This window comes from Phyllobates terribilis, unplaced genomic scaffold (assembly GCF_046119375.1).
Source record: "Phyllobates terribilis strain yellow unplaced genomic scaffold, ASM4611937v1 Scaffold_1__5_contigs__length_1240528914, whole genome shotgun sequence".
Lineage (NCBI taxonomy): Eukaryota > Metazoa > Chordata > Amphibia > Anura > Dendrobatidae > Phyllobates > Phyllobates terribilis.
In genome coordinates, this window is record NW_027362761.1 from 360,162,641 (window position 1) to 360,186,867 (window position 24,227).

General features: G+C 39.8%; 2 protein-coding genes across 2 annotated transcripts in view; one reads left to right on the forward strand and one right to left on the reverse strand.

Moving 5' to 3' along the window:
- The window catches only part of HPD (4-hydroxyphenylpyruvate dioxygenase), a 60,476-nt gene extending 46,729 nt beyond the window's left edge, over positions 1 to 13,747 (forward strand). Inside the window, exons 8-14 of the mRNA XM_073676268.1 lie at positions 1,864 to 1,967; positions 2,806 to 2,883; positions 5,146 to 5,308; positions 8,832 to 8,903; positions 8,985 to 9,107; positions 9,182 to 9,298; positions 12,690 to 13,747. Of these exons, the coding sequence (XP_073532369.1) occupies positions 1,864 to 1,967; positions 2,806 to 2,883; positions 5,146 to 5,308; positions 8,832 to 8,903; positions 8,985 to 9,107; positions 9,182 to 9,298; positions 12,690 to 12,800 (768 nt within the window). The 3' untranslated portion in view covers positions 12,801 to 13,747. The remainder of the gene's footprint in view (positions 1 to 1,863; positions 1,968 to 2,805; positions 2,884 to 5,145; positions 5,309 to 8,831; positions 8,904 to 8,984; positions 9,108 to 9,181; positions 9,299 to 12,689) is intronic.
- A 6,488-nt stretch (positions 13,748 to 20,235) lies between these two features.
- Positions 20,236 to 24,227, reverse strand: part of SETD1B (SET domain containing 1B, histone lysine methyltransferase) — a 62,934-nt gene continuing 58,942 nt past the window's right edge. Inside the window, exons 17-18 of the mRNA XM_073676269.1 lie at positions 24,077 to 24,214; positions 20,236 to 22,401 (exon numbers count right to left, since the gene is read on the reverse strand). Of these exons, the coding sequence (XP_073532370.1) occupies positions 22,228 to 22,401; positions 24,077 to 24,214 (312 nt within the window). The 3' untranslated portion in view covers positions 20,236 to 22,227. The remainder of the gene's footprint in view (positions 22,402 to 24,076; positions 24,215 to 24,227) is intronic.

The window sequence follows — 24,227 nt, forward strand, 5'->3', positions numbered from 1 at the left end:
TTTTGTCAGTAGTAATATGTTTAGATTAACATTGGATGTAAGCAAAGATTCCGCTCTCCCTACTTCTTTTATCCTCACTTTTTCTTTTATTTTCCTATTAACTGTAACAATGTTGCTAAAGTTACAGCGGCTGAAATAAGTATTGAACACGTCACCAATTTTCTAAGTAGATATATTTCTAAAGGTGATATTGACATAAATTCTCACCAGATGTCGATAACAACCCATTCAATCCACACAGGCAAAGAAATTAAACCATAGATGTCCATAAATTAAGTTATATGTAATAATAAGAAATGACACAGGGAAATGTATTGAATACATGAAGAAAAAGAGGTGCAAAAAGCCATGGAAAGTCATGACACCAGTTGAAATCTATTAGTAATTAAAATACAATTCTGCCTCTTAGTGAAAAATAATATCAAATGGCTCAACTGGTGGCCTATAAAAAGATGTATCATCACCCAAGGTGCCACAAAAGAAACATCTTATGATGGGTAAAACCAGTGACCTGTCTTAAGACCTTCCCAACTTTATTGTTGCAAAACATAGTGATGGCATTGGTTACAGAAGAATTGCTAAACTACTGAAGGTTCCAGTGAGCACTGTTGGGGCCATAATCCAGAAGTGGAAAGGACATAATTTCACCATAAACCAGACGTGACCAGTTGCTCTCCGCAAGATTTCAGACAGAGCAGTGAAAAGAATTAGAAGAGTTGTCCAAGAGCCAAGGACCAACTGTGGAGAGCTACAGAAATACCTGGAATCATCAGGCACAATTGTTTCAAAGAAAACTATAAGTAATGCACTCAATCTCCATGGCCTGTATGCACGCTCACCATGCAAGACTTCATTACTGAACAAAAAGCATGTTCAAGTGTGTTAAAAGTTTGCGAAACAGCATTTAGACAATCCTGTGAAATACTGGGAGAATATAGTCCGGTCAGATGAGACCAAAATTGAACTCTTTGGATGTCATAATACACACCATGTTTGGAGGCCAAAAGGCACTGCATATCACCCCCAAAACACCATACCAACAGTGAAGTTTGGAGGTGGGAACATCATGTTGTGGAGCTGTTTTTCAGCATACGGCACTGGCAAACTTCATGTGTTTGAAGGAAGGATGAATGAACAAATGTACCGAGACATTCTTGATAAAAATCTGCTGCCACTGTGTGTTGTGAATTTCTCATGCCATGCAGACCTACTTAGTATATTTGATGCAGAAACAGCAATTTCATATAGAATCATTTTCTACTTGAAAAACTGTCGCAAAACAGATGCAAAAACCCCCCAAACAGGCAGCAATGTAAAAATGACATTGTTGTGCATGTTCTAAGCCTTCTGTCATTTCTCTTAACTGAATTGGGATTCAGAAACCATGAAGTGGTTGAAAGAAGTAGCATGTTCATTCTAGTCGCTCGCTAGTTATTGTCTACATTACAGAAAAAAAAAAGAAGTCAGTGTTGGAGCCGCTGCAAAAAATGACGCTATAACCACCAGCTAAGCTGCTTCAAGAAAACAAAAAGCTGTCCTTTTCATAAAGCGCCTTGCCTAGGTAAACCTCATCTGTCGTTGTAATTAAGGTGTCGTATGCACCTACCCCTTCCCATAGATTGGGATCCATCCCTTTTTTCATTGTAACATTTTTTATTTTTTGGTTTGACTAAGTGGTTTGGAACGGAATATGTACTCATCTTAGGTAGGAGATGTTAGATTAAGAATTTATATTCTATCAATGTGATAGATGAACCATTATTACATTTAATAAATGCAAAAAAGCATTACCAGAATGGTAAATGTAAATCTGTCAGAAGCAATGACATATCCTGCAATTAAATTTTACCTGTCTGCACCCAGTATGGAGATACAACGCACACACTTGTGGAAAAGCTGGATTACAATGGCATCTTCTTACCAGGGTTTCAACCCCCATTATCAAAGGATCCTCTGCTCCTGAAGCTGTAAGTATGTGGAATAATGGTATTTGTGGATTTTATAAAAATCATCCAATGTGTATACATATACTGTAGTAACAAACGTAGATGTTTTATGGGATCTTGATGCCAAACATGACCAGGAACAGTAAGCTATGTATAAAGAAATTACTTGTAGAATATCAGTACCTTGTAAAGCCTTGAATGGCTCAGTTACCTTAAAATATATTGTTTTGCTCATCACAGAATTAAAGGGAACCTGTCATGTAAAATAACGCTATTAACATGCAGATATAGTGTTAATCTGCAGGTTAATAGCATTCTGACCCTGTGTGAAGCCCGCACTGAGAGCCCCACTGCCGGGATGAAACAAACTTTATTCTTCCCAGCAGGTTTGCTCTTTCAGTCACAGGGGCAGCGCCGGAACCGTTTCAGTCACAGCTCTGTGCATTGAGAGCGTCGTCTGTAATTGCGCTCCTGGCACTGACTGACAGTCGGCCCTAATGCTGAGCCTGCTGTCAGTCAGTGCTGGAAGTGTGGTTACAGCCGCCGCTCTCTATACACAGAGTGGTGGCTGAAACCGTGCATCACTCCCTTGCTTGAAGGAGTGAACCTGCCGGGAGGTAAAAAGTTAATTTCCTCCCAGCAGTGGGGCTCTCAGTGCAGGTGCCAGGCAGGTTCAGAACACTATTGACCTGCAGATTAACCCCATATCTGCAGGTTGATAGCGTTATTTTAAATGACAGTTTCCTTTAAGTGGTTATTTCTAACTGCTGCTAAAACAATAGTAATCTATGTGGATAGATTTTTATCAGACTTCTTCTAAGTCTTCAGCTGATACTGCTGTCACTTGTTTATACCGTAGGCCCAGCTGCAAACTAAATTTCATTGACCACGTGGTGGGAAATCAACCCGATAATGAAATGGTGTCAATTGTTGACTGGTAAATATATCTAACAAAATGTACATCAATCATAAAATCATACAATCACTGTATTTTTATTCCTTGTACAACCTTTTTTCTTTAATAAAGTTTTACTTACCCCTCCCTAAAACTATGGACTCATAAGATTTGCTTGGTTTGTAAAGATTGCTTATACTTCTATTTCTCAATTCAGCTCGTCATAGCTCTGAGAATGTCAGTCATGAAAGATATCCCTAAATGCTTGCAAGTTATTCCCTATGCGTAGATAATAACTTTCAAACTTAGAATACCCCTTTAAGCGCATGTGTGCCGTCTAGAGCATCCAACCAGGAGATAGCTAGATCCATCCCTCAGAATGGAGTGGGGTTGGGGAGTGTCCAATACAGAGTGCTCAGGGGATTGCAAATCAAAGGACCACATTCGGGGGGATGTTTGTTCTTGGTGCGAGTAGGATCAAAACTCATTTTTCTTGGTCTTTCTGATAATAAGAACACGTAGGAGAAATAACAGAGAAAAGCTCTCCATGTTTAAATCCACTACTGGAATAAGTTGGACTGATGTGAACGGTGCTCACCTTTGGTAGTTGTGCTGACCATGCACAACACTGGACAAGGCATAACAACTCTGCCGGACTGCTGCCGCACCAATCCGCAGACACACAATGCCCAAAGCACGGAGCTGGACCATACGAGAAAAGGAAAAGCGGGATCCCACGGGCAATGCAAGGAGGAAACAAGCCGGTTCTAGGTCGGATGATAAACTTTAATGGTCCATTAAAGTTTTTCATCCGACCTGGAACCGGCTTGTCTCCCCCTTGCAGCGCCCGTGGGTTCCCGTTTTTCCTTTTTTTCGTATGATAATAATAACAGACATGTGGAGACCAGACAACAACCAAACCACACTAGGCCATATAATATACCCATAATTTTACTGGATATACTATATGGCCTACTGTGGGTCAATTGTTGCCTGGTTCCTACATGTTTTTTTTTTTTTACAACGAAAAAAAACCTTTTCTGACCCAGTTCAGAGGGAGGTAGTCTATACAATATTACTACAATGGAAGACCCAGGATAAAACGGACCCGCACCTGGCTGGAATGCATGCCTATGTTGTGGAAGTTCCTTTGGTGTCTGGTTTACAGCCATTGAAGTGTATGACTCTGACTACTTTACTGTATACTGCTTGTGATCTTTAATACTGTGAATAAGGTATAAAAAGAAGAAAAAGCCAGCTCACCCAGCAATGTAATTCAGTCTGTACAGAAGCCTGCGATCCACGCCACTGCTTGGTGTGAGTAGACACCGGGAAGGAGTGGCAGTTGATCCAGCTTCTGATCCACGAATCAAGATGGTGTGGTTAAAATCATAAAGTCTTTATTTCAAAGATTTAAAAAATTCCAAGCATCAATAATTAGGACAAAAACATCAAAAAGCACTCCATATGATTCTTAAACCAAGTTTAAGAACGCTCCTGGTTCTTCAATTTCCTTGCCCTATGTCCCCCCTACCATCTCATCATATGGAGAGTTTTTTATGTTTATTGTCCTAATTCTTGATGCTTGGAATCTTTTAAATATTTTAAATAAAGACTTTATGATTTTATCTACACCATCTTGATTTGTGGATCAGAAGCTGGATCAACTTCCACTCCTTCCCAATCTTTAATACGGTGCCTATTTTACTGCGAAAACCCCATCAGGTTCATGCAACAAATCATATCTAACCCTTATTTCAATTTTGCAGACATATTACACTAGGCAGCACCCTCTGACCCCGATTCATTATTTTCTACACCAGTCTTGATGAAATCGTGCTCCTTTTAATGATTTTGGGGCATCTCTCAGCTAGTGTGTGCAAATATAAAAAATGTATTCCAGGCTCCTGAAATGCATGCCACTTTTGGTAAGTACATTTTAATTAAAAAGACTGGCTGCGCAGGACCACACACCTTTTGGCTAAATCTCTGCCTAGTTTTTAAAAAGTTTGTAAAACTGTCGTCAAATCCAGAAAAGTCTCAAAATTTTTGCACCACTCATACTTGAGCAAAGCAATCGCAACATTTCAAGCTATTTCACAGTACAAAAAACTTGGGTAAACTGCTTGATGAATTGAACCATCCTTTTTTTTTTTTTTTGCAAGGTTACCCTACATGAAATAGTATAAAATAAAAATTCTAGTGTAAAACAAAGTTATTAGTCATAATAATCTACTATATTTGTCTTATTTTACTAATAAAGATTAACTCCACTCAACCAAAACATTTTTCACAACTTTGTAGGTACCAGAAAAATCTGTTGTTCCACCGCTTTTGGTCTGTGGACGACAAACAACTTCACACAGACTTCAGTGCGCTCCGTTCTATTGTAGTCGCCAACTATGAGGAGACCATCAAGATGCCCATAAATGAGCCAGCTGTAGGAAAGAGGAAATCTCAGATTCAGGTACAAAGTCAATGTGACTGAACAATGCTAAAAACAAAATAATGACATACGCAGTTGGCTTACCACTCATGGGGAGCGGAGGGGAGGCAATATAAAGGCTGATCCATTGCTGCATGCATCATATGTCCAGAAGAGACATGAAGAACATGTAAAAATTAGAAAGTTCATTTGTATTAACAAGGCCAATTCTAAAATTGGCAATACTTAAGCCAGTAGTGAAAAATTATGAAAGTCTCTACTTTCAGGTGGGTACTGGCTCTCCTTGCTGAAATCCTGGTGTGGAGAATGTTTCAGCCAATGCTGCCTTGAAAAATATGTGTAAATTACCTCTGTCTACAGATTGATGTCTGATTTGGCTGCTATTTCTAATGGGTAGACATTAGTGATGAGCGAGCATGCTCGCCACTTCTCGGTACTCGCCGAGCATCTCAGTACTCGAGATGCTTGGAGCTCGCCGAGTACTTGCGAGATGCTCGGGCGGGAGCTCGGGTCCCCGTCTTGCATGTTTGGCACTATTTAAAGCACCAATCATGCAGGGATTGTCTGCCACTCACTGTAATGTCACAGCCATGGTGGTTGTGGCATTACAGCGATTGCCCAAATCGATGGGCACAGTGCTCACAGTGAAACATGAAAGCCGGCAATTCATCAGCGGCATACACCGGTACCCGACAATTTAGAACAGAAAGAATAGAGCATCACACATAGAAACATGTCAGTCGCATATATAATAAGTACAGTGACCGTGTTGGTTACTGTACTTGTCATTTAGTGTTAAAATAAAGGATTTATTAAAAAAAATAATAATAGTGTTTTCATGCACCCTTCTCTTTAAAAAAGCCGGCCGGCGATTCCTCAGCGGCATACATCGGTACCAGACAATTTAGAACGGAAAGAATAGAGCATCACACATAGATAAGATAGATTGAAACATGTCAGTCACATATATAATAAGTAGAGTGACAGTGTTGGTTACTGTACTTGTCATTTAGTGTTAAAATAAAGGATTTATAAAAAAAAAAAAAAATTGGCGTAGGGTTCCCCGTAATTTTAGTCTCTAGCGGAGGTTAAGCAGACGGCTGGGGCAGATGTTTGAAGCCTGGGAAGGGGGTAATACCCACAGAGCTTCCCAGGCTACTAATATCATCCCCCAGCTGAATACCTAGCCTTTACCAGCTATTAAAATGGGGGACCCCAAAAAAAATGACATGGGGTCCCCCCTATTTTAATAGCTAGCAAAGGCTAGGCAGACAGCTGGGGGCTGATATTAATAGCCCAGGAAGGGTGCCATGAATATTGGCCCCCTCCCAGGCTAGAAACACCAGCCGTCAGCCGCCCCAGAAATGGCGCATCTATGGGATGCGCCAATTCTGGCACTTAGCCTCGCTCTTCCCACTGCCCTGTAGTGGTGGCAGTGGGGTAATAGGGCTGGTGTTGATGTCAGCTTATAATGCCAGCCGACATCAAGCCCAGGTTAGTAATGGAGAGGCGTCTATAAGACACCCCCATTACTAACCCCATAGTCAAATTTAAAAAAAACACAAACACCCAGAATAAAGTCCTTTAATTGAAGTAAACACACAATTTTTTAATGTTTTAAATTAAACCATACTTACCATCACGCCCATTCCAGCTGAAGCCAATGTCTTCTGCAATAAAAGTAAAATAATAAACCAACCTCATCCTTACCTTTCCATGGTTCCCAGGACGGCTCCAGCTCTGCTACATTCACATGACAGGCTGGATCGCAGCCGAAAGCTGCCATCCAGCTTGCCATGCCGCAGACACTGAGAAACGCAGGCATGCTTGCGCTCCTCAGTGTCTGGCTGTGACGGCATCCAGATGAGCCGAGTTCATGTCCAATGAACTCAGCTCACCTCATGCACGTCACTGACAGCGTGGGAAAATTCTCCTGCGCTTGCAGTGAGCGCAGGAGAATTCTCTCACACTCACCGCAAGCGCAGGAGAATTTTCCCACGCTGTCAGTGATGTGCATGAGGTGAGCTGAGTTCATTGAACATGAACTCGGCTCATCTGGATGCCGTCACAGCCAGACACTGAGGAGCGCAAGCATGCCTGCGCTTCTCAGTGTCTGCGGCATGGCAAGCTGGATGGCAGCTTTCGGCTGCGATCCAGCCTGTCATGTGAATGTAGCAGAGCTGGAGCCGTCCTGGGAACCATGGAAAGGTAAGGATGAGGTTGGTTTATTATTTTACTTTTATAGCAGAAGACATTGGCTTCAGCTGTAATGGGCGTGATGGTAAGTATGGTTTAATTTAGAACATTAAAAAATTGTGTGTTTATTTCAATTAAAGGGCTTTATTCTGGGTGTTTGTGGGTTTTTTTTAACTTTGACTATGGGGTTAGTAATGGGGGTGTCTTATAGACGCCTCTCCATTACTAACCTGGGCTTGATGTCAGCTGGCATTATAAGCTGACATCAACCCCAACCCTATTACCCCACTGCCACCGCTACAGGGCAGTGGGAAGAGCGAGGCTAAGTGCCAGAATTGGCGCATCCTATGGATGCGCCATTTCTGGGGCGGCTGACGGCTGGTGTTTCAAGCCTGGGAGGGGGCCAATATTCATGGCACCCTTCCTGGGCTATTAATATCAGCCCCCAGCTGTCTGCCTAGCCTTTGCTAGCTATTAAAATAGGGGGGACCCCACGTCATTTTTTTGGGGGGTCCCCCATTTTAATAGCTGGTAAAGGCTAGGTATTCAGCTGGGGGATGATATTAGTAGCCTGGGAAGCTCCGTGGGTATTATCCTCTTCCCAGGCTTCAAACATCTGCCCCAGCCGTCTGCTTAACCTCCGCTAGAGACTAAAATTACGGGGAACCCCATGCCAATTTTTTTTTTTAATAAATCCTTTATTTTAACACTAAATGACAAGTACAGTAATCAACACTATCACTGTACTTATTATTTATGTGACTGACTTGTTTCTAGCTATCTAATCTATGTGTGATGCTCTATTCTTTCTGTTCTAAATTGTCAGGTACCGGTGTATGCCGCTGATGAATTGCCGGCCGGCTTTTTTAAAGAGACGGGTGCATGAAAATCGAAGGGCACTAGTGTGTTCCAAGTGCCCTGCTATGTTTTTCATGCACCCTCCTATATACCCTGCCTGCCTGTCTGCCTATATATTCTGCCTGCCTGACGTTTAATAGAGCACCGTTCCCATCGATTTGGGCAAATTTTGACCTTCTGCAGACCGCCGGGGGGAACCACCAGAAAAATGCTCAAGTTTCCCATAGACTTACATTGGGCTCGTTGCTCGGGTCGAGCACCCGAGTATTCCAATGTGCTCGACCCGAGCTTCGAGCACCCGAGCATTTTAGTGCTCGCTCATCACTAGTAGACATTAATGGATGAGACATTGACTTACCTGTAGGTGGCACTAGAGAGACTAGAGTTTTCTTCCTTCTGGATGAGAGGTCATTTGCATACTTTCACTTTAAACCTAGAAACAATATTGTTCAATGTCATCATCATGATTATTGTTTTGCTCTCACTATAGGAGTATGTTGAATATTATGGTGGCCCTGGAGTCCAGCACATTGCCTTAAACAGTTCAGATATCATAAGTGCGGTAGGTGTCGTAGAGCTTATTATCACAAATGTACACTTCAGCTAGAAAAATAAGTCCGTTTAATAAAATTCTCTCTTGCAGATCATCAACTTAAAAGAAAGGGGCATGGAGTTTATGTCTGTCCCATCTACCTATTATCAGACACTGAGGGAAAATTTGCAAACAGCGAAAATACAAGTAAAAGAAAACCTTGACAAGCTGGAGGTTTGTATATATTTGACATTGATAAAATACACTGCGTGTGTACTACGTTATTACCACAAATGAACTGTTTTTAGGAACTGAAGATCTTGGTGGATTATGATGAGAAAGGCTATTTGCTGCAGATTTTTACTAAACCAGTCCAAGACAGGCCTACCTTGTTTCTTGAAGTCATTCAACGTCATAATCATCAGGTATGTATTTATGGCAGTTCAGAGAGTAGTAGAAATAACTATACGAACAAATACACTCCCGTAGTACCAATTCTTTTGCTCTGTGTGTCAATGACAATACAATAATAAAGAAAAATCCAGCAATATTACTAAAAGCCACAATTTAACAAAAAGCACTCCCTCCCACCCCCTTTTTAATCTACGTATAAATGTAGATTGTATATGATCTAGCACTTGAAGGTCCCACACACATGAACATTCAGTGCGGCGCAGCATTCATGTATTGTCAATGGGGAAAATTAAAGGACCAGGTGTCGAAATTCAAATGGACCCATACTTCTTTCCCCAGCTCCCTGCACCATCTCTTGGGTGGAAGTCAGTACATACCTATAGACATGAGATGGTTGGCTGGGCCCACTAAATTTGGAGGTTTGACTGACCATAATCTCAAGTGTATGGGGTCTTTTCGACTCGATTGCTATAGCATCTGTCTTCCTTTTGAAAGAGAAGGATGATGATCAAGGCCTGTAGTGGTCCTTGAGCAAAAAAAAAAAAATTGGACAAAGGATACAAGGGTAAACAAGATTCCCACATAAGGACAGGTGGAAGTTAGGACTTCATTGAACAAGGCGGAGAGAGACACGCTGTTGAGAAGAATTTTTACTCTCAGAGAATCTCATGTATTACATGGTCACTCATTTACCTGGCAGTCATATCTGCTAACTGTCAGGGTTTCATAAGCTAGACTCGCAGTGATCAGATGATTGCTGGGGCGGCTTTCTTCTGAAAGATTTTGGACAACCCATTTATTATTATTATTATTTTTTTTTTTAACAATGTTGCATCCAGCTGTAGCATTTAAAAGGAATCTGTCAGTAGGTTCAATCCTCCTAAGCAGTCTATATGGGCATGTGGGTCATAAGAAGCTGAATAAAAGGATACATTGATATCTGCAATGCAATTCCAGAGATATCCACTTTTTTCTTATATGTAAACGAGCTGTTCAAGACTATGTGCCGGACTCTGATCTGCATGAGAATCTGCCTCCAGAGCTTATTTTAAATAAAAGGGTGCATTACCAGTGTGAGACATGTAATGACTGACAGTTCTAATCTCACTGCAGTGCCATGTGTGATGAGTGATAACAGTACAGCAGAGGTAACAGTACAGCAGAACTGAAACCTTGTCTCATTACAAATATTTGCAGCAACATGTGTCCTCTCATAGTACTTCAGCTCTGCTGCAGAACTGTGCCTTATTATAGCCAACACGGTACAGCAGAGTTGAACTTTTTCTCATTACAAATACAACTAGCACATTTGCAGTTGTTGTGTCACAAAGGTCTCTGCTCTGCAGTAGTGCCCTTTCCCTACACTGGTTGCCTGTGAGATGGAAGCTGAAGCAGTATGAGAGGACAAATGCAGCTACAAATGCTTTTGTAATGATACAAACTTCACTTCTACTGTACTGTGTTAGCTCTAATCTCACTGCAGAACTGTGTGTCATTCTGAGAACAAAGTGTCAGTCATGACTCTACATTGGAAACAGTAATGATGTTGGCTTTTTCAATCTTGCATACAGACTAATTTATATAATTAAAGCTAAGCTTGAGTTTCATGGACCTGTACAATCCAGTTTCATGTTCTAGGAGAAAATGTGGCGACAGAAGCTTCATTAAATAATTTAGAAAATGAGTGTCAATATTCTGATATTAAATTGATACCAATCATTATGTTTAAATCTTAGGCTCTGGTCACACTACTGTCATGGATTCTGTTCTTAATGGAACCATGACAGGATCCATTTTCCACCTATTACATCAGGTTTCTGGTGTTTGTGACGGCAGTAATAGCTTTACATTCCACGCTATCACGGCCATCAAAAATACTGGAACTCCGAAGGAAAGAGAAAAAGTGTAAACAGAGTCTCAGCACAAATACAGTGGGTACGGAAAGTATTCAGACTCCTTTAAATTTTTCACTCTTTGTTTCATTGCAGCCATTTGGTAAATTCTAAAAAGTTCATTTTTTTCTCATTAAAGTACACTCTGCACCCCATCTTGCAGATCCTTTCCAGTTCCGTCAGATTGGATGGTGAACGTTGGTGGATGGCCATTTTCAGGTCTCTCCAGAGATGCTCAATTGGGTTTAGGTCAGGGCTCTGGCTGGGCCAGTCAAGAATGGTCACAGATTTGTGCTTGTGCTGAAGCCACTCCTTTGATATTTTAGCTGTGTGCTTAGGATCATTGTCTTGTTGGAAGGTGAACCTATGGCCAAGTCTGAGGTCCAGAGCACTCTGGAAGAGGTTTTCATCCAGGATATCTCTGTACTTGGCCACATTCATGTTTCCTTCAATTGCAACAAGTCGTCCTGTCCCTGCAGCTGAAAAACACACCCATAGCATGATGCTGCCACCAGGTTTCACTGTTGGAATTGTATTAGGCAGGTGATGAGCAGTGCCTAATTTTCTCCACACATACCGCTTAGAATTAGCACCAAAAAGTTCTATCTTTGTCTCGTCAGACCAGAGAATCTTAATTCTAGGTCTGAGTCCTTCATGTGTTTTTGAGCAAGCTCTATGTGGGCTATCATATGTCTTGCACTGAGGAGAGGCTTCTGTCGGGCCACTCTGCCATAAAGGCCCGACTGGTGGAGGGCTGTAGTGATAGTTGACTTTGTGGAACTTTCTCCCATCTCCCTACTGCATCTCTGGAGCTCAGCCACAGTGATCTTGGGGTTCTTCTTTACCTCTCTCACCAAGGCTCTTCTCCCACAAGTGCTCAGTTTGGTTGGACGACCAGATCTAGGAAGACTTCCGGTGCTCCCAAACTTCTTCCATTTAAGGATTATGGAGGCCACTGTGCTCTTAGGAACTTTAAGTAATGCAGAAATTCTTTTAGAACCTTGGCCAGATCTGTGCTTTGCCACAATTCTGTCTCTGAGCTCCTTGGGCAGTTCCTTTGAGCTCATGATTCTCATTTGGTCTGACATGCACTGTGAGCTGTGAGGTCTTAGATAGACAGGACTTGATTTAGAAAGGCACACACCTATCAGTTTAATTAAACACAACTAGACTCCAATGAAGGAGTAGAACCATCTCAAGGAGGATCACAAGGAAATGGACAGCATGTGACTTAAATATGAGTGCCTGAGCAAAGGGTCTGAATACTTATGACCATGTGATATTTCAGCTTTTCATTTTTAATAAATTTGCAAAAATTTCTACTTTTTTTTTTTTTTTTCCAGTCAAGATGTGGTGCAGAGGGTACTTTAATGAGGGGAAAAAAAATTAACTTTTTAGAATTTACGAAATGGCTGAAATGAAACAGAGTGAAAAATTTAAAGGGGTCTGAATACTTTCCATACCCACTGTATATCCATGTACAATATATAACAATTACTTTATATTTTAGGGATTCGGAGCTGGAAATTTCAAGTCACTATTTGAAGCTATTGAACTGGATCAAGCAGCACGAGGAAACCTCACTGTACTAACTGCAAATGGGGAAATGGAAAGCCTGTAGAGTGGCGCAGATTATGTATGTGAATGACTACAGAAAATATACGTTATATTAGTAGATTATGAAAAATAAAAGCATTTTAACTAGGTGGTAATTGACTTTAATGGTCCATCCAGACTATTTACACGTAATCTATTGAATAACTAGCCTTACTAGAAATTTTTGAGAGCATTGCATGACATATACTCTATATCATATTGTAAAGGTTTCCCCTTTATGTAAACTAGATGGATGTTTAAAGAAAACCTGTTAGCCATGTTTTAGGGGGGCAACCAGAGGTAGTGATGTAAAAGTCACTCTTCAAAAATAACAGATACCCATGTCATACCGATCTGTACTTTTACACATATGTGATTTAGACTGCAAGTGCACTGGGCATAACAAGTGCACTTGCGGTCCTCGCCTCCTATTTAGTTCTTTCTGCCTAGCGCTGCCAAAGGCTGCTTGATTATCAGCAGAGATAAAGGCTTTCCAGCTGTGGAGAACTGAAGAGGAGCGGTAGTTTGCAAGTGTACTGGCCATTCCCAGTGCACTTGCAGTCTAATTTATATAAGGATAAAAGTATGGAATTGATTTGCAATGAAGTAATGGATCCAGACAATTTTAATTGCTGAACAAGAATACATATATATATTTTATACAATATATCACTACCTCTATTCGTCCCCTTAAAAATGTTGCTGACAAGTTCCTTTTAACATGACAAATCTGTTATGTGGCAGTACAAACTCCCACTGCTTTTATAAAGGTATTAAACTCCTTTATAACAGAAGTTTAAATTATATGAACAACAAAAGTGTGATATGTGATATTACCCACTAAGAGTATATAAAAAGGATGCTACTTATTTCTTTATATGAAGCATACAACTCTATAAGCTTATCATTCAAGCAGCAAGTATGTGCTCTAGAGCAGGGTTCCCCAACTCCAGTCCTCAAGGCCCACCAACAGGTCATGTTTTCAGGATTTCCTTAGTATTGCACAGGTGATGTAACTATTGCCTGTGCTGATGATGGAATTATCACCTGTTCAATACTAAGGAAATCCTGAAAACATGACCTGTTGGTGGGCCTTGAGGACTGGAGTTGGGGAACCCTGCTCTAGAGCTGCTATCAGGAAGTTGCAACCAGTCAGACATTGAAGACAAAACAAGCTATAAGTTATACTTTTATTTTAGAAATATTGTTTCAATTGTACAGCCATGTGATTTTCTCTGCAGTGTACAAGATTTTCCATTAAAGAGTATCTGTCACCACTTTGGAGTTATCAGACCTCTACTATGGACATACAGGCTATAGAAAAGTAAATCTATACATACCTGTATGGCCCATAGTAGAGGTCTGCTTGCAGAGAAATGTGTTTTTATAAAATCGGTTTTCACATGCATGGCGCCCGGTGGATGCCAAGAAATCCCCGTCTATCTGATTATGTTGCATATTCCCCCTCCTCACCTACACGTCACAGGGCCCTGTTGCGTGCACTAGTCTCACTCACTTCCCGCGCATGCGCAAATCGCCATCATCAGCGTTTTTTTTTTTTACTCCTGGCCCCGTTGGTCTCTGCAGTGTTCTAGTGCGTAGGCGCCAGGGGGTCACTGTGACTTCCGGGCACCTGCGCACTAGAACACTACAGAGACAAACGGGGCGGGAGGGAAAAAAAAAAGCGCTCCTGATGATGGCGGCGATTTGCGCATGGAAGTGAGTGAGACGAGTGCAGGGCCCTGTGACGTGTAGGTGAGGGGGGAGAATATACAACAAACTGATAGGCGGGGATTTCTTGGCATCCACCGGGCGCCAAGCATGTGAAAACAGATTTTATAAAAACACATTTCTATGCAAGCAGACCTCTACTATGGGCCATACAGGTATGTCTAGATTTACTTTTCTATAACCTGTATGCCCATAGTAGAGGTCTCATATCTCCCAGTGGGTGACAGATTCTCTTTAATGGAAAAGCTTGTACACTGCAGAGAAAATCACATGGCTGATTCCCTTTAACAAACCTATTAATTTAAGTTAGATGCAACTGAGGCTAACTTTTTTTTTAGCATTGAGAAAAACAATATTTGCCACATTATTACCTGGTAAAATAAATATTAATAAACTGATTCCTGACATGTTTTTTTTTAAATCTAAAGCAGTATATTGTACTTTAAAGGATTCATAGCTCTGATCAGTAATAAGAACTTAGCTGTGTGACAGCACAAGCTGTACAAGACATCTGAAAGATACCTCCTGTAACTGTCTCAATGGATCTTGCTCTATCCTTCACTTATGCTTTACTCTCCATATGTTTATTTATAATAGTCAGTGTATAGAAACACAAATCTGTGAGAATCTGACAGCACAGAATGACTGTTCAAACCAAGCACTGGCACTCGCCAAAATGAAAAGCTTAGACAAAGTCGCAGGCCAACCTTGATATTTATTAAAAAAAAGTCTACAGTTGATGTTTTTCCTTATTATCAAATATAAGCTATGAACTTTTTCATATGGAAACAAACTTAAAAGGGTTGTCCCACGAACAAAGTATATTTTAATTAATAGATTTTAGAATGATATATTGGAATAATATAATGTTATGTAAGAGCAGTAATAAGCATATGGCCTAATTTAAATATGTAATAAAAGATAAAAAACCTGGAATACTACAGATAATAAAGTATGATGGAAACAAAAGTGTCCCCACAGTATGACACCTCCACAGTGAATTCCCCCACAGTACCCTCTATACACACGGTATGATGACCCTACTGCACTCCCTTACCCCAATCCAAAAATGGTGACCCCATTACAGTATGATTCTCCAGCTGTAATCCCCATACAGTATAAATGACCCCACATAGTGCTCCATACAGTATAATGGGCCCCACATAGTGCTGCATACAGTATAATGGCCGTACATTAAAAAAAATACTCACCCGCCCGTTCCCCCGCTGCTTCGGTCTCTTCCTGGCGTCGTCAGATCCTCTGCAGATCTCTCAGTAGAGCGGGCACGTTGTAATGACATCATTGCGCTAGCTGTGCTGAGACGTCAGACGCAGAATGATAGAGAAGGGAGCATCAGCAGACACTCCCTCTCCCATCATTGCTTTCAACTGTATCAGCATCTCAGATGCTGATATAGTTGAAAGTGCCCGCCTGGTGTCGCTGGCCAAATAGACTTGAGCGACCTGTCCGGCGTCGCGCGCCAAATGTACTGACCCTTTGGGCCATATTTGGCCTGCAGGCCAGAGTTTGACATATGTGGTATAGAAAAACAATGTAGGAAAAACTGTACACAAGAAATGTTACACAATGAGACTTTGGTTTTCTTTAAGAAAAGTGAGTATATTTATGGTTTGCTTTATAAAAATTACTATAATACAATGGTACAGAGTATTGAATTCACAAAAATATGAACAAATATATACAGGCAAGACACACCCACAAAAAAACACTTTCTTCAAAAACAAAGTACATATCCAAGGCAGTTTTCATATGCACAAAAAAAATCCCTAAATGTAGAAGACTCTTAAAAAATAATTTTATTGAACCCGCAAAATCTCCGTAGAAGAGATCTGAAAACAAAAGGTAATGGAGCTAATGAAAAAATAAGTTCTTTTATTGCAAAACCTGTCACTTGGTTGATTTAATTTTTTTCCTTAGACTTTTGTGAATTAAAAATATCCTTATATACAAAATAATCCCATGAAACTTTCAGCAGTGTGCCATTAGATTTTTTTATTTTTTTTTTTAAACAACCCCTTTAAAATATTCATTATAGTGTTTTATTTTAACAAATACTAGAATGGCAATATTTGACGAATGAAACAAAAATATATTTATGAAATATTGAAAATTCACTTGTTTGTTGCCGCAACTGCTGGAATTGCTTTGCAGATGATTTGCCCTTGCTCCTGGTAGTTTAAGAGTGAAACCTCTCTGAGCTGTAACAATGAGACTGCTCGGGCCAACACTTTTGCAGTGAGAAGCTTATGCTCTGCAAGGCTCCTGGCCACAAATGTGTTAATACATATGGTTTATAGTTACTATGTAATAAATACACAATGCTTCTAGTGTGGTGGGAAGGAGGGAATCTCCATTTCTTCCATTCAATTTGTTAATGCTTCTAAATCAAACCTAGCTTGACAAAAAAAAAAAATATTTATACAGAATGTACATGTTATATAAAGCTTGACACAAGCTAAAATCTTCTACTCGTTCACGCCAGTATACAATGCTGCTTTGCTTCAGATTCCTTTTCAATATGGTAGACAGATGCCAGCATTTTTGCGGCAGGATAACATCCATAATATTGAAGAGAAATCCTTATGCATTGAGCTGTAACTCAAAGAAAATTGAGATCACAATATTCAGCTTAAATTATTTACACACTGGTTTCAAATACAAAGAAATCCGCAAAAAAAAAAGAAGTCAACTTGTTTCTACAAGAAACAAATGTTTCGAGATTCTGTGTGAAACCTTGTACAGGATACGCAGTTTCTAAGTACACTGAAAACCTTTTCTTCATTTATATATAGCTATATACACAAGCACATACAGATCTTAATTTTCCTTTTTTTTTTTTTTTTTTTTCTTTTTACACAAATGCACTGATATTATCCCTGCGAGATTTTCAAAAACCGTTACAACATTAGTGCTGTTTAGTTAAATTCTTAATGATAAGAAAGAAAAAAGGATTTTTTTTTCTGGTGAACAGCTACCTTGCGTAAAACAGGTAAAATGGAAGAAATTCAAAGATGTTGTATAAAAATATTATACTGGCAAAAGTGACCTTGATGTTGAGGCAAGTGCATTTATCAAAGAAGAAAAAAAAGTAACAAAAAGAAAAAAAAAATGGGAAGAAGGGAAGCTGGTAAATTATGTACAAGAGACAAAACACACAAATGATTCTTAATTTACATTTCTCTATTGTACAAAATGAACATTCACATTTACTTTTTGAAAGCTAAAATGTATTTACTGTATTGAAGAGGTTGGCCACCTTTCCTAAGCATCTGAACATTGGGACCCATCTTACCTGAAAGCATTTTGAACATCTTTTGAAATCTGCATGAAGGGCAAAGAAAGAATAGTAGTCTTGCATTTGGCTGAACATAGTACTTTTTGTACTAAACTTACCCAAATACATCGCTGACTATATAGCTGCCTACCCTATATATTTCACCTGGAGGTGTTTATGTCTTCAATTGGCTTAGGTCAAGAAGTTCTCCACCTAGATTTATTTTACAGTAACATGGTTAATGCAGCAGTATGAGACTGTAAGACATAATTGTCTTGCCAAGTCACCATTCCTTATCCATTGTTCATTTTAAATTTGGACGCTCACATGTTGTACACGTTAGAGAATACATCATTTTTCAAAAAGGTCCTCTTAAAATAAGCTTATGTGGTTGTCCAGGCACAGGTATTTGATGATTACTAGACAGGTTATCAGTAGCAGATCGGTGGGAGTCTGACTCCCTGCGCCCCAACCAAGTAGTAGTTTTTGCTCTGGTTGGGTGTAAACACTTTGAACAGAGCCACCGAGTGCAGCTCCATTCAAAGTGTAGAGCGCAATGCAAGCACAGCTTGTTGTTCAGAGTAGAAGCTGTACTGCCGCAGCTGGCAAAATGTCTACATATGGGCGCTACCGAAGCAGAAAACTGCTGATTGGTGAGGAGCACCAGGTGTTGGACCCCACTGATCCAGTGTTGATGACCTATCTTTATAGATAGGTCATCAAATACCTATGCCTGGACAACTACGGGGTGACCTGAGATACCTAATTAATCAGCTGTAATCTGCATAGGAACCTGGTAGAAAGTCTTCATTTATCCTGTAGAGCCACTACAGAAAAAACAAAAAGAATTACACCATTCCTGTGGAAGTCAATGGGCTGTCCATGTAATGTACAGACATTACCTTGCAATGCTTTATTAGGTTATCTGAAAGTGGGTTTTCTAAGCCAGTCTCTGTTTAGACCTATGTAATTTGAGCCAGACTGGTTGACAGAAACATGCTGTTCTACCACTGAATAGGCGATCATAGTAAAGCAATGTCTCGCCACTAGTTGTACTGATGGCAGAGATGGACAAGCAGTTGGCAGCAGTTATGCCATGTCCCATCTAGGGCAGCAGTAACCAAATTTTTGTACCAATAAATCTTGGCGATGAGCCTATTTAAGATGAATCACAATTTACCCTTAGGGCCTAAATCAGGTCATCACAAATTCCTGTAAATATTAGTGTATAACCTGTATTAAATCTGACCTATCAACTACATAAAAGAGAAAGCTGAGACTCGTACATTTTTACTGGCAATAGCACATTGACCCCATGTCTAAAAACTACTTAACATCAGAGTCTTGCATTTTTTCTGTCGCACAAGTTAAGATATTGAAAAACTGATCAGCTTTCCTGCTATGAGAACATCCTTGATTTTGCACTCACTTTATACATTTAATTCCAATACAACATTTAGACTTATCAGATGATCATTTGCAGTTAGGGAGAAAGTGAAAAGTTAGAGAAAAGCCAGGCATTAAATGGCAAATCTCAAATAAAGTTTCTACTTAAAAGTATTATCTTGCAGTTAGCCAACAGCTGATCATGAGGGCCACAGATACTCATGCTTCTCTACATGCAGAGAGCGTCCATGAACAAGGGACTGCATGGTAAGGATCAAACACGACAATCTGTAAATGTCAATCTGATGTGGATAGATAGTTCATCTTAAAAAAGGGGTCAAATGAAGGCTAACAAATTAGCAGAACCATGAGTCCAGTGGCCACATCAGCAAATCAGTGGCCGCTGAGTGGAAGCCCCGCAAACTGCCTCCTACCAACCAGCATCTCAGACTCTTCTTTGGATTAGACAGCCTAGCTCAAAGTCAACGTTGCAACGTGACGTACACAAGCCGTCGCACCAGGCCAGCTAATCAAAAGAACTGGGGATACTGACCGTTAACAGGCGGTTTGCAGAGCCCCTGTCCTACAGCCACCGATCACTAAAGTGGGCGTAGAATCAAGGTCTTGCAGATCAATTTATTCATTTCTAGTCTTTTTTTTTTAGCTGTAAAACAAAAAAGGTTGTATACTGATACAGCAATCAAAATGGGTAAACTGGGAGTGTGGCAAATATGTCAACTTCAAGTACAGGGTCAAAGATCATTGTCTACCAGTGAATGTTTGAAATATGTATAGCAGCCAGACAGCTTTTTCATTTTGGAGCAACATTGGGTCTTAGGGATCACTATGAAACCTGCATACTTCTTATTTTGCAAATACTGACAGTTGCAATCTTATGGTTCTTTACATCTATTGTGCCATTGCCACTTAACTGCAAACCTTTGGAAGACAAATTCCAGTCCCAAGCAAAATAAAACACCTTAAGTTAACGCGGGGCGAGAAGCGGAGTACCTGACAACTGTTACTGTGCAATTTCAGTAGAGCTAAAACTGTGGACAGTTTTCCTGATAGATGTAACATTACCTTGAAGCTTCATTACTCTTAATTTTACAAAACACCTTAAGCTTTGCAAAAGCTTAAATATTCTACTTAGAAGTGCTATTTTTTTGGAAGCATCTGAAAAATAGGATCATTCTATTATCGGTTTAGATTAAGAATACCGGAAGTGGGGATACACAGTTTTCTACACAAGTCAGACCCAAACATAATTGAAAAGGTTGTTTGTCTTAGAATAGATCCCGTTCAAAAATACCCATGTGTAGGAATGCAGTGATGAAAAGAATGATAAAAGGGAACTGACCAAGCTGAATAAAGTACCAAAATACAATGTGCAAGATTAGCTAATACTTCATAAAATGGCGTTACATCAGCTTCCGGAAGGAAGAAAAGATTTGTGAAAACTTCTCACCTTGCCGTCCATATCAACCAACCATTTGCCACTTAGTTGCAAGTAAACAATGACTCCATCACATATGGAGATTCTGGGAAGCCAACAGAACGCATTTCACCCTAATGGTGACAGGGACCTGGTGATTATGGTGCCAGCAACGTGCAGGTTACCCCTGTATGGTAAATTATAGTGACAAACAACAGCAAATTAGTTCTCAAGTCCAGACCATGGACAACTGTAGATGACAATACGCGGATTATCAAGATGCAACACTGAAGTGTGGAAAGCTACTCAGTCTACTGCTTCCTTCTGTGACGTTACATCACCATTCATTTGGTAAATGACATTTGACTTATTGCTTGCATACAGAGAAGGTAAGCCAAGCCTCATTTACCCTGTGAACAGTCATCACAGAAGGGAGGAGAATAGTACTCAAAGTGTGGTAAGGCAGAAACACTAACTGCTAGGAACTACACATCAGACCAATTGTGAGCGACATAGGATTCTGGACAAGCACTTGATCAGAGTAGCATAAACTGAAAATAAAATGTGTGACGTTTTTCATTAACTTCTCTCCCATTATCATCTACAGCTTGGTGCATCAGATGCAATTCTGAATACGGTCCATAGCACTAAGCAAGGACCAGATTTCAGACTTATTCCAATGTGGCCTAGTTATCATTCATACACATGGGCATCTATACCATGAATCAAAGTTATTTGAGATCCACTAAATGTTATAAAAAGATAAATGGTCACTACCTACAGCCTATAGAAAACGCTTACAAAAGTCACAATCATCTTTGCTGTACTATAAAGGTCCACATAAGTCCCTGCACTAAGCAGCAACTTTGCTTCTTTCGTGGCACCATGATGCCTTTTTCCTAATTGCAGCGGTGAATAAATAATGTGTAAAGGAGTTTTACATGCCAGTTTCCCAATGGCAAGGACAAGATCATTGATCACTCCTTCAAATCCATCTTGGACTTTTGTTAAATTTTGCTAAAAAGTTGGAAGAAGAGAGGAAAAGACCAAGAATAATTAAATAAATAAGAAGGGAAATATTATACAAAGCAAAAGCTTATCTCACATCAAAAGATTAATAATGTATAAAAAGGGAATCCCTTTCTGAAAGTCAAAGGGTAACATCTATTTCCAATGGATACCATTACAGCATTACCTCTTCATATTTATGGTGCGTATCTGATGAGGAAACTAGCAGCATTATGGCATAAAAAAAAAAAAGAAGGTACCGAATTATGACCTCCACTAGATTAATATTAATCAGGAGAAAATTGTTGAGATCGGTTTCTTTGTTTTCAAAACATGTTTTCTGTGCCACTAAGTGGTATCACCTCTTCAATGTTAAAGATGAAAAGTCAAAGAAAATACAAATAAAAAGCACCAGGGTCTTTACAATCAGAAGCAATGTCATGACGTACATGTGCCCTTCTTGTTCAGGAGCCCAAGAGAAGTGCGAAACCGTTTGTTTTTTTGTAGGTTTTTTTTTTTTTTTGGCAAAAGTGCAACTTACACCTCTTACTTGCAGTCCGCTATGGCTGAAAGGTGCATTGACAGATAAGGGACATTTTAATTCAATGTCCCTCTGCAATTCTCTGCTCCGCAAAGACAAGGGATCTTAACGTCCTCTATAGGGAACTTGTAATCGTATGTGATCTCTTCATTCACATTAATATATTGTTTGGAGTAGATGACAATCTTCTTTTGAGACTCCACAGTGATGACCTTTGCGTAGCAATTAGGCTGAAAAACAATAAAGAGTGACCAATAAACATACACTCCATATAGTCCTTATTTCCAACACTTAATGGAGTTTTCCCACGAGCAAAGTTCATTGTTATCAACATTTTATTCAATAGATCTTGCAATAATAATAATAATTTTCACAATTGGATGGGTTTAAAATAAAATGTTCCTGTGCTGAGATAATCCTATAAATGTTCCCCTGCTGTGTACTGTGTAATGGCTGTGTCTGACCGTGCAGCAACATGGTCTGATCATACCACAGCTCCTGGATAGGGGAGGAACGAAGAGAGTATACAGACATTACAGCACAGGATCACTGCTGAGTCTTTCTTTGAGGTAAAACATTGCTTAAAATCAAGCAGTGAAATGTTTTGCCTCACAAAAAGAATCAGCTGTGATCCCTGCGCGGTCCTGTCTGTATATTCTCTTTTGTGTCCTCCCCTGCCCAGGAGATGTGGTATGATCAGACCATGTTCCTGTACAGTCAGACACAGCCATTACACAGTACACAGCAGGGGCACATGTATAAGATTATCTCCGCACAGGAATTTTATTTAAACACATCCAATTGTGGAACTTATTATTATTCAAAGATCTATTAATTAAAATGTACTTTGTTCATGGGAAAACCGAACAAAAAATTAAAAAGATCCTTTAGCAGTTCTATAAAATATATAGCTTGCTATGTACCACCAATTGTGAACAATGTAATTCGAGAGTGCAACAAAAATGTGACCAGTAACTACAGTCTTGTCTAAAAGTATATATAGGACAAAAAAAAAGTAAGTACGCCATGGTGCTCTGTGTTAACACTAATAAAAATCAAAAGGCATTATTTATGTAGTGTATTTCTGACATCATAGACGCAGCAAAAATCTGGATCATTAAAGGGGTTGTCCGGTCCAAATTGATAAGTCTGCAGTCACTCTGAGTGAGTCACTGAGTGACAGCAGATTTCGGAATCCCCCCAGCGCAAGCATTGTGCGCTGTGGGGATTTGCCGGTTTCAGACGCGGGACCGGAGGATATGTATGAGCTATGTTACTGGTTATCTATAGTTAATAAAATTGCACCAAGTTTCAATCTGCAATCTTAATTCCTTCATTCATCTTCAAGTTCCCAATATACAGTTTGCAGGCAGATCAGAATTTCACATTGTTCTCTTGTGGGAGTGTCTCTCCCAGTAATATAGGCTGCATACTGCTATGTTCATATATTAGAACAGCTTCTATTCCATTTCATCTGCTTTGCTTCTTTTCTATAGCCTGTTTTCCCTGCCCTTCCTGAAAGACTGTGGATACACCCCAACTCATTCCATGCTGTCGAGGACCATATTCAACCCCCTCTAAACTGCTATCTTTAACAGTAAGAGAGGGGACAGATTTGTAACTTTTTCTTGCAGATATCAAGGCTACATAAAAGACTTTCAGACATTCTGCAGCAGCAAAATGGTAGAACATTTTTTAGGAAGACAATTTAGAAAGTTATTTAATTTTGCATTTCGAATCAAAGCAATAAATAAATATATGCAAAGATGTAAATAGCTTAATTCCCTTTCACACTGCTGACAGAATCAATATGGTGTAGAAGTAAAAGGTTTCTTAGGACTCAACATGAACTATTCCAACAAATATCTAAAAATAAAAAGTTGACAAAGAGAGGTAACAACTTACATTACAACTATGGTTAATAAACCGTGCGAAATTCCCACATTTTGTGGCATCAATGATGGTATCATGATCCACCCTAAACATGTAGCTGCTCCCGATCCCTTCATCCTCATATCGCTTTTCCCGCATATCAGCAATGACCTGAGAGGAAAAA